At 41.7% G+C, this 17,111-nt stretch overlaps 2 protein-coding genes across 4 annotated transcripts in view; both read left to right on the top strand.

Moving 5' to 3' along the window:
• LOC108719073 (tomoregulin-1-like) overlaps positions 1–17,111 on the top strand; it is a 385,317-nt gene that overhangs the window by 90,463 nt on the left and 277,743 nt on the right. The gene's annotated exons all lie outside the window — the stretch shown is intronic.
• On the top strand, positions 1,425–4,870 carry LOC121394670 (myb-related transcription factor, partner of profilin-like). Of its 2 annotated transcripts, none has more exons than XM_041566232.1 (4): positions 1,425–2,069; positions 3,275–3,391; positions 3,477–3,542; positions 4,410–4,870. In XM_041566232.1, exons 1-4 carry the CDS (start codon positions 1,709–1,711, stop codon positions 4,739–4,741), a joined length of 876 nt encoding a protein of 291 aa, XP_041422166.1. In that variant the 5' UTR covers positions 1,425–1,708; the 3' UTR covers positions 4,742–4,870. The 2 variants fall into 2 exon arrangements, with proteins under 2 accessions (XP_041422166.1, XP_041422167.1); XM_041566233.1 differs by having other exon boundaries at positions 1,426–2,069; positions 3,477–3,536; positions 4,410–4,869.

The raw sequence follows: 17,111 nt of genomic DNA, 5'->3' as shown, positions 1-17,111 counted from the left end.
AAAAAAGATTTTATCCTTAAACTGATGGGACAAGATGATCGCTAATGAACGAATTTGGTAATTGTATATTTTCTTTTCACTCACATAACTATTCATTTGTCATTATTATATGAAAGTGTGTTAAAACTATTTGTACTGACTTCCCATGTCTTAATTACCTTTTAAAAAAAAAGTACGGGTCTTTTTGTTTTTGTTTTGTTTTGATTTGTTTTTGGTTATTTCATGGTTTAGATTACATGAAAACATTTCTTGAACTTTACTCATATGAATTATTCTTTTATTCCATAATATGATTGTTCATATATTTAATTCATTGTATTTTCATGAAAATTCAATAAAAAGAATTTTAAAAGAAAGAGAAGAAAGGCCTATGTTCAGTTACATAAAGTTGACATTTCATGCCTGTTAAATAAGTAATACAGGACATTTAGGGGCTGATTCACTATGGGTCGAATATCGAGGGTTAATTAACCCTCGATATTCGACTAGGAATTGAAATCCTTCGACTTCGAATATCGAAGTCGAAGGATTTTTGTGCTATTTGCGATCGAAGTAAAATCGTACGATCGAACGATTTATCCTGCGATCGCAGGAATAATGCCTTCGATTCGAAGAATTCGGTTGTAGCGTACTGTCGAATAAGATCGAAGTAAGATCGAAGTGAACCTTGCCCCACTTGTATTCGATTCGAAGTTTTTATGCCCCACTTCCTTTTTGCCATTTTTTTCAAACAGGAAGCCCTCTAGAGGCCATTTTAGGTGCATTTTCGGCCCAATTGCGCACTTGCTATTTAGACTGCACAGGTGGAGGAGGTGTCTGAGGCAGGTTGCTTTTTTTTTGAAAATGGCTGGTAGGAGGAGGATTGAGGAGGAGGAGGAGGAGGAGGAGGGGGAACGTCTCTCCAGCCCTGGGGAAGTGCCAACGGCGGCTGGATCCCACACTATGTGGGATCTTAGTCGTCGCAGGAGGGGGAGAGAGGGGGGCACAGGCTGGGGAGTCACTGGGAGGGGTTCCTGGGGGGAGGAGGAGGAAGAGAGTGGGGGGTCCCGTAGGGGAGGGGAAGAGAGTAGGTCAGGTGGGGGGTCCCGTAGTGGGGGTGAGAGTAGGGCAGGGGGGTCCCGTAGAGAGGGGGAGCGTAGGGCAGGGGGGTCCCGTAGAGGGGAGGAGAGTAGGGCAGGGGGGTCCCGTAGAGGGGAGGAGAGTAGGGCAGGGGGTCCCGTAGAGGGAGGGAGGAGCGTAGGGCAGGGGGGTCCCGTAGAGGGAGGGAGGAGCGTAGGGCAGGGGGGTCCCGTAGAGGGGAGGAGAGTAGGGCAGGGGGGTCCCGTAGAGGGAGGGAGGAGCGTAGGGCAGGGGGGTCCCGTAGAGGGGAGGAGAGTAGGGCAGGGGGGTCCCGTAGAGGGAGGGAGGAGCGTAGGGCAGGGGGGTCCCATAGAGGGAGGGAGGAGCGTAGGGCAGGGGGGCAGGAGCATAGTGTAGGGAGGGTGTCCCCCAGCCAACGCAGGGAGTCCCCCAGGGCACGCTGCGTGTCTCGCTCGCCATCTGGGGCACGCAGCGTGTCACGCACCCCACCCAGGGCTCGGAGAGGCTCCCCCAGGAGGAGGACACAGAGGCTGCCCAGCAGCGAGGAGGAGATGGAGGCACAACCAACTGGAGACAGGAGGAGGAGGAGGAGGGTGATGACGGAGGAGAGGAGGGCCCCACCAACAAAATGGCCCGAAGGCTTACCAGTGATGAGAATGGAGCACTGGTGGATGAGGTGTTAGCGCGATGGGATGTGCTGTTTGGGAGTCGGTCCCATCGTATCAGTGCTGCCAGACGTCAACACCACTGGCAGCAGGTAACGGACAAGGTGAACACTGTGGGCGCTTTACACAGGGATCGCCCCACAGTGTACAAGCGCTTCAGTGACCTGAAGCGTTGGCTAAGGGCAAAGCTGGTTACCAGGAGAGCTAAAGCCCAGAAGACCGGCGGAGGGCGAGTCCCTCCACTCAGACTGAAGCCCTACGAGCGCCGGCTTCTGGACATTTTGAGCAAAGAGGGCAGTGAAGGAGTGGACACAGACTGGAGAAGTAAGTTGAATTTTATAGAAACAAACATCTGACTCCTTTTTTCCACATTCACATCATTTAGATAAATGTCTAATTTCCCCTTTAGTATTTCACTTCTTTGCTAAAATATTGCTCCTGTTTTGCATTAGAGGAGTTTCTTGTGCTTTTCTTTACAACTTTGCTGTTTGATCATTACTAGTTATTAAGTGCAGCTGTAACATAGACAAAATGGCAGCCATTTCTTTATTAACCATTTCCCCACTAGTACAAATGTTTAGAAACTGCATTAAAGGGGTGGTTCACCTTTAAGTTAACTTTTAAGTATGTTCTAGAATGGCCAAGTCTAAGCAACTTTTCAGTTGTCCTTCATTATTTATTTTTAAAATTAAAGGACTCTTTCCAGCTTTAAAATGTGGGTCTAGAAATGCTCTGTAAGACTACACATGTGATGTTATTGTGAGTTTTTATTACTCATATTACTAATTAGACCATCCACTAATTATATTCCAGTCTCTTCTTCAGATGAATGCATGGTTGCTATGCTAATTTGGACCCTAGCAACCAGATTGCTGAGACTGCAAAGTTTAGATCTGCTGATTAAAAAGCTAAATAACTTTAAAATCACAAGTATTGTCATATATTACATTCTCTTCTGCTCGCACCATTGCAAATGTATTTAAAGGAACAGTAACACCAAAAAATATAAGTGTTTTAAAGTAATGAAAATGTCATGTACTGTTGCCCTGCACGGGTAATACTGGTGTGTTTGCTTCAGAAACACTACTATAGTTCATATAAACAAGCTGCTGTGGAACAGGAATTGAAAAAAGTCTATATGGCACAGGTTAAATAGTGGATAACAGATAACTCCATTATGTTCTACAGAGTTTATCTGCTGTGTAACCTGAGCCTTTTCTCATTTGAATGGCTGCCCCCATTGCTACACAGCAGCTTATTTATATAAACTATAGTAGTGTTTCTGAAGCAAGCACAGCAGTTTTACCTGTGCAGGGCAACACTATCTTCATTACTTTAAAACACTTATTTTTTGATGTTACTGTTCCTTTAAGTTTTAACCATTCCATCTCACTTGCTGTACCATTCCATTGGAGTTAGTATTTGGAATGAGAAATAAAATAGATTTGTAGCATGTGGGAGGTCTCTTGCAATTCCATATGATTTTGTTTTTTTAATACTTTTTTTGTTTTCTTTATTCACAATTGCAGTACCGCCGCAAACATCGCGGCCTGACTCGGGCAGTGACCAGGACCAGGACGACGCCGCTCAGCAACCCCAGGAAGAGGGTGAGGCTGAAGATCGTGATAGAGCCCCGGAAGCTCAAGGTACAGACATGTTCAATGTTGTGGCCAATGTAGTTGCTTCCTCGACTTGTTTACAGCATTACTAATGTCCTATCTCACATTACAGAACACCGAGCTGAAAGCCGCGCCCAGTCACCAGCTGTGATACCTGTGGTGCCCCCCAGACGTAAGAGTAATTTTATAACTAATAACCCCTTACTTTATTTGTCTGTGTGTCACCAAAGATGCCATGTATTGGTTAAGCTGAGCTCAGGAGAGGTGGTTAGGAGAATAAAATAGGATCAGACAGCTAGAGCAGAGTTTCTATGGGAACCAGTAATGATGTCTGCTCAGTGGCTGTTAGACTGGAGGGTGTGTTTAGTAATCTGAGCTGAGAAGAACTGAGCATGCTCATTAGCCAACAGCCAAAGGGAATTTCTGAGGGAGGGCCAGAGTGAGTTAGAAGAGGAGAAGGAATTCTAAGTGATTAAGGGGATACTGCAGACTTTACTGTTAACCTTTTAAAAACCAGTGGCAGGTATCTGAAGCTCCTCCTCACTGGGAGGGAGGGTTTACATGTCCTTTCAAACTTTTTTTTTGTCAAAAAAAACAAACTTGTTTTCCAAGCTACAGACTGGTGTGAAATTTTCACTCTAATGTTGTGTTTATGCCACCCCCCCCAAAAGAAAACACCACCTCCAATCTAAATGTGGCCAAACACGGGCCAATAAAAGCTGCCGACAGACCGACAGCTTATTGGCCCGTGTATGGGGGCCCCCGACGGGCTTCCCCGATCGAGATCTGGCCATAAGTCGGCCAGATCTCGATTGGATGGGACTAAAATCCCGTCGGATCACGAAGGCATCTGTTCGTTGATGCGGTCCTGCGATCCGACCGCCCGTTCCTATTCGTTATGATCCGATCGTTGGTCCCTAGGGCCCACAATCGGATCAGTGCGATATTGCCCACCTCAAGGTGGGCATATCGGAGAGAGATCCGCTCGTTTGTTGTGGGTTATGCACATTCCAATATATATACTTAGATTTGATTTTTCTTGTAGGTCGTGCTGCTGCCACTGCTGCTGCTGCAGCAATTGGGGGACCACCACAGGAGGAAGGACGGCGACTGGGTGAGCAACCTGCGGCACAACCGGGGCTCGTTGACGCCATGATGGCTGCCATGCAGCCTATGGTCCACCAGCAGCGCCGCCAGGAACTCTGGATGAGGCGGTGGATGGCCCAAATCCATAGGGATATTCAGGAGACCCAGGTGACCATCCATCGTGGAATCCAGGACCTGGTGGCAGCTATGGCAGCCCAGCCTCATCGACCAGGGGGCTCTGCTGAGGGTGAAGTCCCTGGTCCACCTGCTGCTCCCCCTCCACCCCCTTAAGCTCCTCAACATCGGAGGGAAAGGGGGCATAGAAGGGGAGACGGTCCTGTCCGAGTGGACAAACGTCCCTAGCTCCAGTCTGTGTCATTTTCCATCTGACACTGGCCTCTTTGCCTGTTTTTCTCCTGGTAACAAACTTTGCCCTATTGACGCTTCAGGTATCACTTTGTCCGTTACCGAGCAATGGGACTGACTCCCAAACAACACATCCCATTGTTTACACTGCTCCATTCTCACTGCCATTTTAACATCTATTGGCACCCTTTCCAATAACACCTGGAAAAGCACTTCAAAACATCTAAGTGCATTTGCTCTAACATATGTATATATGTATGGTGTTATCAGCACCAAGGTGTGCCATATCTAACACCCATTGGCGCCCTTTCCAATAACTTCTGGAAAAGCACTTACAAACATCGAAGTGCATTTGCTCTAACATATTTCTATGGCGATGCTGCAGTGTTGCCGAACACATTCACTTGGCCAAAAAATGTTACATGTAAGGGTCAATGAATTGTATTGCAAGCATATGACTACACTTTTTTATGGTGTATTTATCACTAGTGCAGTGTTGCTTCAAAGGTTCCATATGCTAATCAAGCTCTGTATTTATGTGGTTTACATGTGCATTCATGTAACAATGGCCTATATTCTGCAACTGTCAAAGTGAAAACAGTGTACCTTGTGCTTTGCACTATGAAGTTATGTTAGCTACCTCTGGCCTACTTTGGCTACCCAGCACTCATAATAGGTGCTAACGCCTACCTCCTCCTCCTCCTCCACCTGTGCTCATTAAATAGCAAGTCCAAGGTGTATGATATGCCTTAAAGGCACAAAGCATTGTTACTTTGCACGAGAAGTTATGTTGGCTACCTCTGGCCTACTTTGGCTACCAAGCACTCATAATAGGTGCTAACGCCTACCTCCTCCTCCTCCTCCTCCACCTGTGCTCATTAAATAGCAAGTCCAAGGTGTATGATATGCCTTAAAGGCACAAAGCATTGTTACTTTGCACGAGAAGTTATGTTGGCTACCTCTGGCCTACTTTGGCTACCAAGCACTCATAATAGGTGCTAACGCCTACCTCCTCCTCCTCCTCCACCTGTGCTCATTAAATAGCAAGTCCAAGGTGTATGATATGCCTTAAAGGCACAAAGCATTGTTACTTTGCACGAGAAGTTATGTTGGCTACCTCTGGCCTACTTTGGCTACCAAGCACTCATAATAGGTGCTAACGCCTACCTCCTCCTCCTCCTCCACCTGTGCTCATTAAATAGCAAGTCCAAGGTGTATGATATGCCTTAAAGGCACAAAGCATTGTTACTTTGCACGAGAAGTTATGTTGGCTACCTCTGGCCTACTTTGGCTACCAAGCACTCATAATAGGTGCTAACGCCTACCTCCTCCTCCTCCTCCACCTGTGCTTATTAAATAGCAAGTCCAAGGTGTATGATATGCCTTAAAGGCACAAAGCATTGTTACTTTGCACGAGAAGTTATGTTGGCTACCTCTGGCCTACTTTGGCTACCAAGCACTCATAATAGGTGCTAACGCCTACCTCCTCCTCCTCCTCCACCTGTGCTCATTAAATAGCAAGTCCAAGGTGTATGATATGCCTTAAAGGCACAAAGCATTGTTACTTTGCACGAGAAGTTATGTTGGCTACCTCTGGCCTACTTTGGCTACCCAGCACTCATAATAGGTGCTAACACCTACCTCCTCCTCCTCCACCTGTGCTCATTAAATAGCAAGTCCAAGGTGTATGATATGCCTTAAAGGCACAAAGCCTTGGTTGTTACTTTGCACTATCAAGCATTGTTGGGTGTCCAACACTCTACCTGGCCAGCACTAATCTCATATTGTTGATACTTTTAAACTGGCCAAATTGTCATATAGTGACAAGTGTCATTTGTAGATCATATTGATTGTTATATTATTGTTTTGGACACAAGCTTATCAAGGGCCAAATTTTTGGATACTGTTTAATGTAAAGTTGGCCATGATGAATCCTGGGGTGCATTAGCAATGTCATGCAACAAATGATTTGTAAAGCTTTTGCCCTTTAGTGGTCTATAGGGGCTGCTATATTTTGAAATATATGATGAGACCAAATTCCTCCTGTGGCTTCCAGCTAAGGTACATATTTAATGGTTTAAAATAAATATTGTGTGTTCCAAAAACAAACAAACTTTATACAGATATAGATTGTCTTTTTATTGTTGTTCAACTTTTTTGGATTTTGACAAAGATTGTGTCAGTAAAGCCACTAAAACATTACTGGGTGTGTTTGTTTTTCTTTTTTGCCAAGGCGCTTGTCCAAAATAGTAACATGGGTAATGTCATTTCAAACAAGAAAACAGAAGAAGCCATACGTGTAGATCAAACAAGAAAAATTCATTAACACAAATCAAAATAAATTTAAGTAGCCACACAAAAGCCGGTCATTGCTAAACAAACACTGCCACTTACCGATATGTTTTCTAAAGGTGACTCCACCCAGGTTCAAATAAGCATTGGTCGCACAATAAAAGAGTTAATCCCCCCCCCCCAAATGCAAATAATTGTGTGTGTGCAGATCCATTAAGAAATCATCCCCTTAACACATCACACCTGTAAACTGAATCAGGTGGCAAGAATTAAAAGCCCTAACAAAGTGAGCTGATTGAACTAAACTACAGGTCCCAAGATGCATAGTGCATCTATTGTAGCCAGACTGCAAAAAGGGAAACAATTCTTGAAAATACATACATATCACCTTTAAAATAATATTTGAAGTGTCTTTGTATGAAATTGAAAATAGAACTTACCCACAAGCCTGCCGTCCGGCATTTCTCCTCGGGTAAAGAGGCCATGGAGAGCTGACTGACGCAGGATAGTGGCATCATAGACACTTCCAGGAAAGCCAGATCTCACACTCATGATGCGCATGTTGGAATCACACACCACCTGCACATTGATGGAATGGGAGCGCTTACGATTTCGGTAGCGCTCCTGGTGATGGCGAGGTGGTGTGAGCGCAACATGAGTGCAATCAATGGCTCCTAGGCAATTTGGAAATTGGCCAATTAGGAAAAAATCCTGTTTCAGTCTTATCCACTCTGCCTGAGTTGAGGGGAAGGAAATGAGCCTTCGCGAGTGCTGCAGTAGTGCCCTGAGCACTTGTGTTAGTATCCTGCTAAAGGTGGGCTGGCTCATGCCAATGAGGCATGAAGAAACCTGCTGGAAACTGCCAGTGCCCGGGAAATGCAAAACTGCAAGCAGCTTGCACATCCCAGGCACTGCCTGAGACCGTGCCGTCACAGGTTCAATGGCCTCACTGATGAGACCATAAACCTGCACTATGGCACGACTCAGACGGAACATCCTCACAACCTCATCATCAGACAGCTCGTCCAAACAAAGTACAGGTCTCCTGAAGTGACGAGGCTGCCTGATCCTAGCAGGGACAAGGTGTTCCTGCTCCTCAGCCTGCTCTTGGGCCTCAAAAATGGCGGCTGGCAAAATGTCCATTCTGAAAAAAATCTAAGCTAAATGGCATCTGGTGGGGGTTTTTATAAGTAAGCCAGTGTTTCCCAGCATTCCATGCAGCTTTAAAACATTTAACCATTTAGTGAAGCGTAAGGATAGATAGGGCCAATTAATATTTGAAGTGATGTTTAAAAAAAATAGAACTAAAAAATAATGTTTTAAGCGATTGATACTTGAAAATCTTAGGTTAGATTCTGATAGATGCAAAAACAAACATGTTTCTGGTGTCAGTATTTATTTTAATGTAATTCACCAAACCTCTAGTGCAGCCAGAACTAAAAAAAACAGTTTATAAAGTGATCCCTAGGTGTCACTATAAACCCACAACAGTGGAGAGCACCAGCAAAGAAAATAGAAGAAAATCGAATAGTCAAACGATTTTTTACCTCGACCATTCGATTATTTTTCCTCGACTATTCGATCATCTTCGAATGTCGAAGTCCAAAATCAACTTCGGTAGGTCAAAGATGGGGTACAAATAAAACTTTGGGTGAAGATTTAATAAATAAGGTATCCTTCGAGTCTAGTCGAATAGTCGAATAGGCGAACTAATACATCCTTCGATAGTCGAATAGGCGAACTAATACATCCTTCGATAATCATACTTGTTCACTTCGATTATCGAATTTGACTATTCACCTGATCGGAGGATTGCTCGACCGTTCGAATTGAAGGTCGAATTCGAAGTAAAAAAACAGTCGAGGCTTTGTGAATCGGCCCCTTACTGTCGGGTCAAAAGGTGTACAAAAACAGGTCCAGAGCTCCATGTTTTTTACCCACAATGTCCCTTGCCACATCTGATTTGGCTGTTGCTCCTCTAAACACTACTGATTAAACTTGAATGGAGCAACTCTGTAAGCATGCAGTGCTGCCTTCATCTGGCAACACAGGGTAATGGGGGGTAGCAATTGGGCAGGCTGTTCCATGCTTCAAAAGTATGGATTTTCTGTACTTCTGCCTGCTCAGTTGCCTGCTTGCAACAATTTTTGTTTTGGCTGAAGGTGCATTACCACCAACAATGTAAATGGTTAAAAGTGGTCGAAATTCTTTCTTATCACTCTCTAACTTATACTTCTTATAGTACATGAGCTCTAATTTATGTTACTGCTTTTGCTGGATAAAGGTATTATTTTGCTGAAGTATGGATTGATGTAAACCCACAATTTTCACTGACATTAAATACTTGAATCCAGCAGCCAGTGTTTCTGCTTAAATGGGACTACATTTAGCATGAATGTTAAGCATTTATTCTGCTGAAGGGAGCCTGCAAGTACACTAGTCATTACAGAGTTATGTTGTTCCAGGTGGCCCAAATGAGGCAGCAATTGCAATGTTAGTAGATGCTAAGGAGGAAAAAAGATCACTGAGGGAAATATGTCTCATGGCACCATTTGGGAACATTAACAGCAAAATATAACCTAAGCCATTATTTTACATTTTCTAGTGATGTTCAGTAAACCATATTTTTTTAATCAACTTGAAACAGCCACATTATTCCTAAGTAGAACATTGAAATAAATTAATTCACTGACTTCAATAAATCAATCACCTTCTTTGACCATAATTTGTCATTTAAAATGGTTGAATGCTTGCTTCTTTTTCAGAATATTTATCTTTTGAAATAAGCACTTCTCTCACATGATAAAATGCTGTTTCTACTCAGTAAAGCATTTGTGTCATATTTGCGTCAACTTTTTCATAGACCAAATTTCTGTTATTTTTCTACCACTACCAACAATTTTCAAAAAAGGTTGTTTAAAAGTGGGTGTGGCTATGTTTGAGAATTGAAACTTAGTTGTACCCACAACATTTTAACAGACATTTTTTCCACCATAATGAAAATGTCAGGGAAAAATGTTCATTGGTTAATTAGGCGTAAGTCTGTAATTTTTGGTGCACAAACTGCATTTTTACAGCGCAATAACAACAACATTTTATTCTGTGTATACAACGCTTTTTATATGACAAATAAAATCCTATTTTTACTTTCTTTAATGACAAAGAAACCTATCTCCAATATACTTTAATTAAAAAAAGTGTACTGTTTTTATAAGAAACCTGACTGTATGCAGTGAAATTCTCCCTTAGTTTACTGCTGTGGATAGGGATTTTTATTAAATAATTTAAATAAAAACATAAGCAAAAACAAAATACACTAACGTTCAAATTTTCAAATCATAGACAGATTATGAATGAACAATTTATACATAAAGCAAATGAAATATCATCAAAAGAAATTTCCCATGTAAAATTAATTCCCCTCCACAAATTTATATTTTCTTTATTTTTACTAATTTCTTTAAATCTGATGAAATACAAATCCTTGAGAATTTTCTTAACAGTCAGATCCATGGTTCCTTCCTCCCTCCGAAAGGTTTTGCCACACCTACTCATCCATGTGATTTAAAAGAGGCTAAATAGATGGAATAATAGGTATGTAAAGAAAAGAGAATAGGAGAATAGAGGTTGAGTAAGGAAAGGAAGAAAATAATACTTTGAGTGGGCCCCTGGTCTCAAGGTGTTTGGGTGGGCCCCTGGTCTAAGGGTTTTTGGTGGGCCCCCGGTGTCCCAGTCCGACACTGGCCTATTCTGATTACTAATCAGTCTTGCTGTTTTGATGATCCCTAAGCAGCTCACACTGAGCATGGTCTTGCAAAGATGTTTAACAAAGTTACAAGATGAAGCTTATAGATTTTCACAGTTGGATCTGTGGACACATAAATGTAGTTGGTTTTGAAAAAATAATCACATGATCGAAGATGCTTCCGCCATTAACACAGGTGGATCCACCAGAAAAAATTGCTGACTGATCATTTCACCTGGGTTCTTGTAACAGTAGCCTGCAGCTGTCTTTTTACAGATTTACATAGTTGGCCCCCCTAGGCCCACTGCCATTCGTTGCCCCTGTCCCCTCCCCTTTATTTGTGCAAATCATCTGAACTGGAGCAATGGGGATTTAAAAAAATTATTGTATCTCCAGCGCAGCCCCAGTGTTTTTGAACCAATGTGGGTGTGGTTGGGCAGCATGCCGCCCCCCTAAAATCCTGCCGCCCTAGGCCCGGGCCTAGGTGGCCTTTCCACAAATCCGGCCCTGGTCTTTTAGACAGAGGATAAACTGCATACAGACACCATACTTCTCTTGCTTCAAAATACATAACTTTATTAACATTATTATTATCATGTTACATGACACTGTGTCAGTATCAGATTACTAATATCCTTATCATTTACAGTAGGGGCATACCTCCCAACTGTCCCTTTTTCGGAGGGACAGTCCCTCTTTTGACAGCTCAACCCGCAGTCCCTCTTTTGTACCGGAAAGTCCCTCTTTTTTATGCACTGAACAGCCAGAAAAAGAAACAAAGTTTCTCACTTAATTGGCTTTTAGCAGAAACCCAGAACAGCTAACAGGTGCAAATAAGATACTTTGTAACAATTTTGAGACACAAAAACACAGTTTAGATAAGGAGAAATATTTTCAAACTTTCATAACCTGCCAAATTTTGTAAAACAAACATGGTAATTAGGGGGTGTGGCCACAGAAAGGGGTGTGGTCAAAAAATTGCTGCGCTACGTGCGAAAAGAAAATTTTTGTCCCTCTTTTTACTTCCAAAATGTTGGGATGTATGTAGGGGGTACATTATCCCTTATAATACATGAGTGATACTCAGAGTTACCTGTATAACTCAGCCTGCAGCCTTGTGTCTTTATATGGTCACAGAACCTCTCAGTGACTTCTAATCAGGTCCGGACTGAGAATTAAAATAGGCCCTGGCATTTCAGTTAGACAGAGGCCCAATCAGCCCACATAGAGGCCCAACCAGCCCACTAAATACTGACTTTCTATGACTGACTTTCCTTATAGCAGCCCCTCTGGCATTTGCCAGAACTCACAGATTGCCAGTCTGGGCCTGCTTCTAATATCCTTATCATTTACAGTAGGGGGGTACATTATCCCTTATTATACATGAGTGATACTCAGAATTCCCTGTATCACTCAGCCTGCAGCTTTGTGTCTTTATATGATCACAGAACAACCCCTCAGTGACTTATAATATCCTTATAATTTGATATTACACAACATTATTTTCCCAAGTCCCTGGTTCCTGTGTTTCTTGCCTGATTGCACTGATCCCTGACCTGTATATTGGACTTGGCATTTACCCCCCCCCCCACACACACACCTGACCTGCCCCTGACCTTTATATTGCACTATGGCTTCTGATTTGTGCTCTGGACTCATTTAATCTACTCACCATCAGCAGGTTCTACTCTCTGTCCCACTTCCACACTGCAGACTGTTCCATTACCCGCCTTACCCAGTCCATGAGCTCTGTGCTAGCTATACCCAACAGCTTCATTGTCACTAGTCAAGTAACCTGCCTGCTCAAGATGTATAGCAATTCAAACCAGCGATGGGAAAATTATTATTATAGTAGAAGATATAGTCATATTAGAATTAAGAAAACTATATGAGAGAACAGTGAATATTTCTTAGGTCACTTAAAAATCTCATGAGATCATATACTGATCATATGAATTACTCTTATGAGAGCTATTTAGTTCTGTGTTAGTCTTCAAGTTAAAAGCTCTAGTTTATATTAATTATAGGTGATTTAGGTCATTTGATGTCAGAGCTGATCCTCAATCTTTAGAATTAGTAACATATCCTGAAATGATTTCAAACTGGTCAGTGTTTGGTCTGTGACAAAGTCCTACTATATCATTAGAGCATTTATATATACATATCGTTGACAGCACCTGTGCAGGGGCAGGAAATACTAGTTCTGACGGGTCCCCACATATAAGAAATAATGCTAATGTATGGATGTGTAAAACATACTGGTTAATTCCCTTATCAAACGATCTTAAGCAGATTTAAACTGAATTGTTTCTGAGTGGGTTACCATGTATACCCCTTTCCCTGTGTAACATAGTGACATAGAAACAATATAATGTCAGTAATAACAGCGAATGCATGTTAATAGTTGCTACCTTTTTAAATAAGCAAGATAATATATGCACTGCGTCATACCTCCCAACTGTCCCTTTTTCGGAGGGACAGTCCCTCTTTTGACAGCTCAACCCGCAGTCCCTCATTTGTACTGGAAAGTCCCTCTTTTCTCTGCACTGAACAGCCAGAAAAAGAAACAAAGTTTCTCACTTAATTGGCTTTTAGCAGAGAGCCCAGAACAGCTAACAGGTGCAAATAAGATACTTTGTAACAATTTTGAGACACAAAAACACAGTTTAGATAAGGAGAAATATTTTCAAACTTTCATAACCTGCCAAAATTTTGTAAAACAAACATGGTAATTAGGGGGTGTGGCCACAGAAAGGGGTTCGGGAAAAAAAATTTTGTCCCTCTTTTTACTTCCAAAATGTTGGGAGGTATGACTGCATACATGCTACAAGTTAAACAGCTGGCACCCTGCAAGTTGGATAATGAAACTGGCATATCTTTCTAGTTTGCTTTTGCTTGGGCCAAGGGTTTTACCTACTGTTTAACAAACATAAACTGGGTACAGAATATATATATGCTGGAGGCCCTGTTCATCCTACTTCCACTTATACTCCATGCTGAGCATGCTGGGAAACACACAGCACTACAGTGGCAGCAGCAGCAGAGAACAGAGAGAAGTGGGGGGGCATAGGTGGAGGAGCGGTCCTAGAGCCCACTGGGACAGTTCCTATAATTAACATTATAGGAGCGGCCCACTTGAAGAAAATATAGAGTGGCCCCTCGGGCATTTGCCCGAACAGACATATTGCCAGTCCGGGCCTGATGAGATCTGTATGAGAGCATGCACATTAATACACATCTTAACATGTTTACTTTATGCTGCTTATTCTTATATATTCCGTGTTCATAATCCATGGCATTACATGGTGGTCTATGCTAAAAAGGGCTAGAGAAATTGAAGGCATATGCCAAGGTGAAGAACAAGACAAAAGATTTTGTGATGTAGTGTGGGTAACTAATTACTAAGTATAGTAAATTGGCATAGGTGGAGGGTGACTTTTTTTGTTTAGGAAGGCTAAGGCTCAATTAATGCAAGTGTCATATGTGGCACATTGGCCACAGGTAGGGTTGCCACCTGTTCGGTTTTGACCCAAACAGTTTTTCTAAGGCCTGCTCGGGTCTCAACTTTCTGTTCGGTTTTCAGCCTTGTGAAACCCGAACAATAATCTGGCTAATCAGGTCCGGACTGGTATTCACAGATGCCCAAGCAGCCCCTCACCGGCCGAATAAATATTGACTATGGCAACTTAACGCAGCCCCTCTGGCATTTACTGGAACCATAGATTGCCAGTCCGGGCCTGTGGCCAATAAATGAAAACCAATTAAACACCAATATGGCATGGCTTAGTTATTATGAAGTGCAGTTAATTTATTGTTATTACAGAAACAGATATAAGCAAATCAAACATAAATCAGAAATAGTTTTTCTAAATGAGCATTGTTGTACTTCAGAGCTTTCTGGATAAGTGATTTCTGTATAAAAGATCAAATATCTGTAGTTAAAGGATTGGTCTTATTCATTGGGCAGAATAGCTAAAAGATAGGTGTAAGGTTTCCGGCTGTGTGGGTTTCAACTGGACATCTCAGTTTGTCAAAGGGCTGTCTGTTCTGTCCCATTTAAAATATTGTGAAAACTGGACTTGCTTATAAGTGACGCAACAACCTTGACCCGGCATCATAACTCCACATCTTTGTGCCTGCCTCTGATGTAATCATGCCCTGCCCAACATCACTGCTCCATCCCCAATGCTATCTGCCCTGCCCCCTTTGTTCAGGTTTAGCCACCTGGTGGCAACCCTAGCCACAGGTCCATAAATTTACCTCCCAGCTACCTTTCTCGGTTACAATTAAATTCAGACTAATTCAGAGAACCATGCAGAAGTGCAGATGGGAGTGCTTTTCCCAAAATACCTTCTAAATTACTAGCTCTAGTATCCCTTCCCTGGTAGCACTTGAAAAGCAGATTTAACAAAGGTCGAGGTGAATTTTCAAATGAAAAAAAATTACATTTCAAGCTATTTTTTGTGTGCTTCGACTAGGGAATAGTTCAAATTAGATTAAAATTTGCAAAAAATTTGAATAATCGAAATTTATCGTGTAGTGGGTCGATTTATCAAAGGTCGAGGTGAATTTTCGAATGAAAAAAAATCAGATTTTGAGCTATTTTTTGTGTAATTCGACTAGGGAATAGTCCAAATTGGATTTGAATGTTAAACAAATTCAAAAATTTGGATATCAAAATTTATCATGTACTGTCTCTTTAAAAATTGTACTTCGACCATTCGCCATCTAAAACCTGCTGAATTGTGGTTTTAGCCTATGGTGGACCTCCTAGAACCCATTTGGAGTCAATTGGTGGATTTTGAAAAAACTTTGAATCGAATTCAAACGCTTGCGCTATTCCTTCCATTCGCAAAATTGTAATTCACCTGAATACGGACCTATTCGGTCAAAAACTGACCTATTTGACCAAAAAAAACTTTGACTTAATTTTGGTTGTTTTTTTTAATTCGAATTTTGACATTTTTTTCAATTCGAAATTCAACCCTTGATAAATATGCCCACTAGTGTACCCTGTCAGTCATCTCCGCAACATTATACAATAACAGAAATAAGTGGCAGCATCACAATTATATTACTGTATATAGTGAGAGTAGTGGATTCTGCACACCATATAATATGAAGGCAGTGGATACTGACACCGTAAGCACAATAAATATATATATATATATATATATATATATATATATATATATATATATATATATATATATATATATATATATATATATATATAAATATGTGCCTTACAGTTAGCAATATTAATTTACTTGGATCTCTAATATTGTGGATAACTGTTATCTCTGTTACCATTTCATTCCAAAAATAGAGATTTAAATGCAACGTTAAGTAATTTGATTATTGTAAAAAAAAAGGTAAGGAGGGTTGAAAAAAGACATAAACCTACCAAGTTGAATTCTCTTTTAATCAAATAAGCTGATTCATAAGAAGCTAAATAAAGATCCTGTGCATCCAGGGGCTCATTCATCCTCACAGATGGACGCGGAAAGCCAATTGTAAATCTTCTAGAGCAATTACTAGTGATACTATCAGTGTTGGACTGGGATGCCAGGGGCCCACCAGAAAACCTTAGACCATGGGCCCATTCTCCAATCTAATTTTCCTCCACTTCTCACTCAACCTTTTTATTTTCTTATTTTCTTTACATGATATACTCTATTCTCCATTTATCTGGCCCCTTTCTTTTCATATAGAATTAGAGAATGAACATGAAATTGTTACAAATGCTTAGAAGCAGGAGGGCCCACTGACCTCTGGGCCCACCAGGAGTTTTCCTGGTTTCCTGGTGGGCCAGTCCGATACTGGATACTATAATTTGCTTGTCATTATCCAATCCTATATAAAGCATATCAATTGATAAGGGTTTTACGTTTGTTTTCTTTTTTCCACTATTTTGGCTTCTGTTTAATTGTTTAGACCCTGGATGTCTGACTTATTTAGAAAGCCAGATAAATCCTTTTTTAAGGCATTATGGATGTCTATGCTTTAAAGGGCCCTGGCGCGTCCCGCGCCAAGGCCCGCCCCCTCTAGTTACGTTACTGTTATTAGAAGTTCCTTAATGTAAAATAGAAGGGATCAGGTTTATTTTAGTACCTTTCAGGTAAAATTTCCATTAAAAAAAGGTCCAAAACTGCTCTGTTTCCACCCCTATCCTTGATTTTCGGTCAAAGACTCCTCTCAGCATTCTAAAGAGTCCTTTCAGATTCGTTACACAGCGGGCATCCAGTTACGGAGGAC

The sequence above is a fragment of the Xenopus laevis genome, chromosome 6L (assembly GCF_017654675.1).
Source record: "Xenopus laevis strain J_2021 chromosome 6L, Xenopus_laevis_v10.1, whole genome shotgun sequence".
Lineage (NCBI taxonomy): Eukaryota > Metazoa > Chordata > Amphibia > Anura > Pipidae > Xenopus > Xenopus laevis.
The sequence above is the reverse complement of the archived record's forward strand: the minus strand, read 5'-3'. Positions and strand labels throughout refer to the sequence as shown.

What these genes read in the sequence shown, in the direction of transcription:
- LOC121394670 (XM_041566232.1), top strand. Translation starts at nt 1,709, where the DNA reads ATGGCCCGAAGGCTTACCAGTGATGAGAATGGAGCACTGGTGGATGAG. An exon ending in AGTGGACACAGACTGGAGAA is followed by an intron (nt 2,070 to 3,274) that starts GTAAGTTGAATT and finishes TCACAATTGCAG; the next exon opens with TACCGCCGCAAACATCGCGG. An exon ending in TAGAGCCCCGGAAGCTCAAG is followed by an intron (nt 3,392 to 3,476) that starts GTACAGACATGT and finishes CTCACATTACAG; the next exon opens with AACACCGAGCTGAAAGCCGC.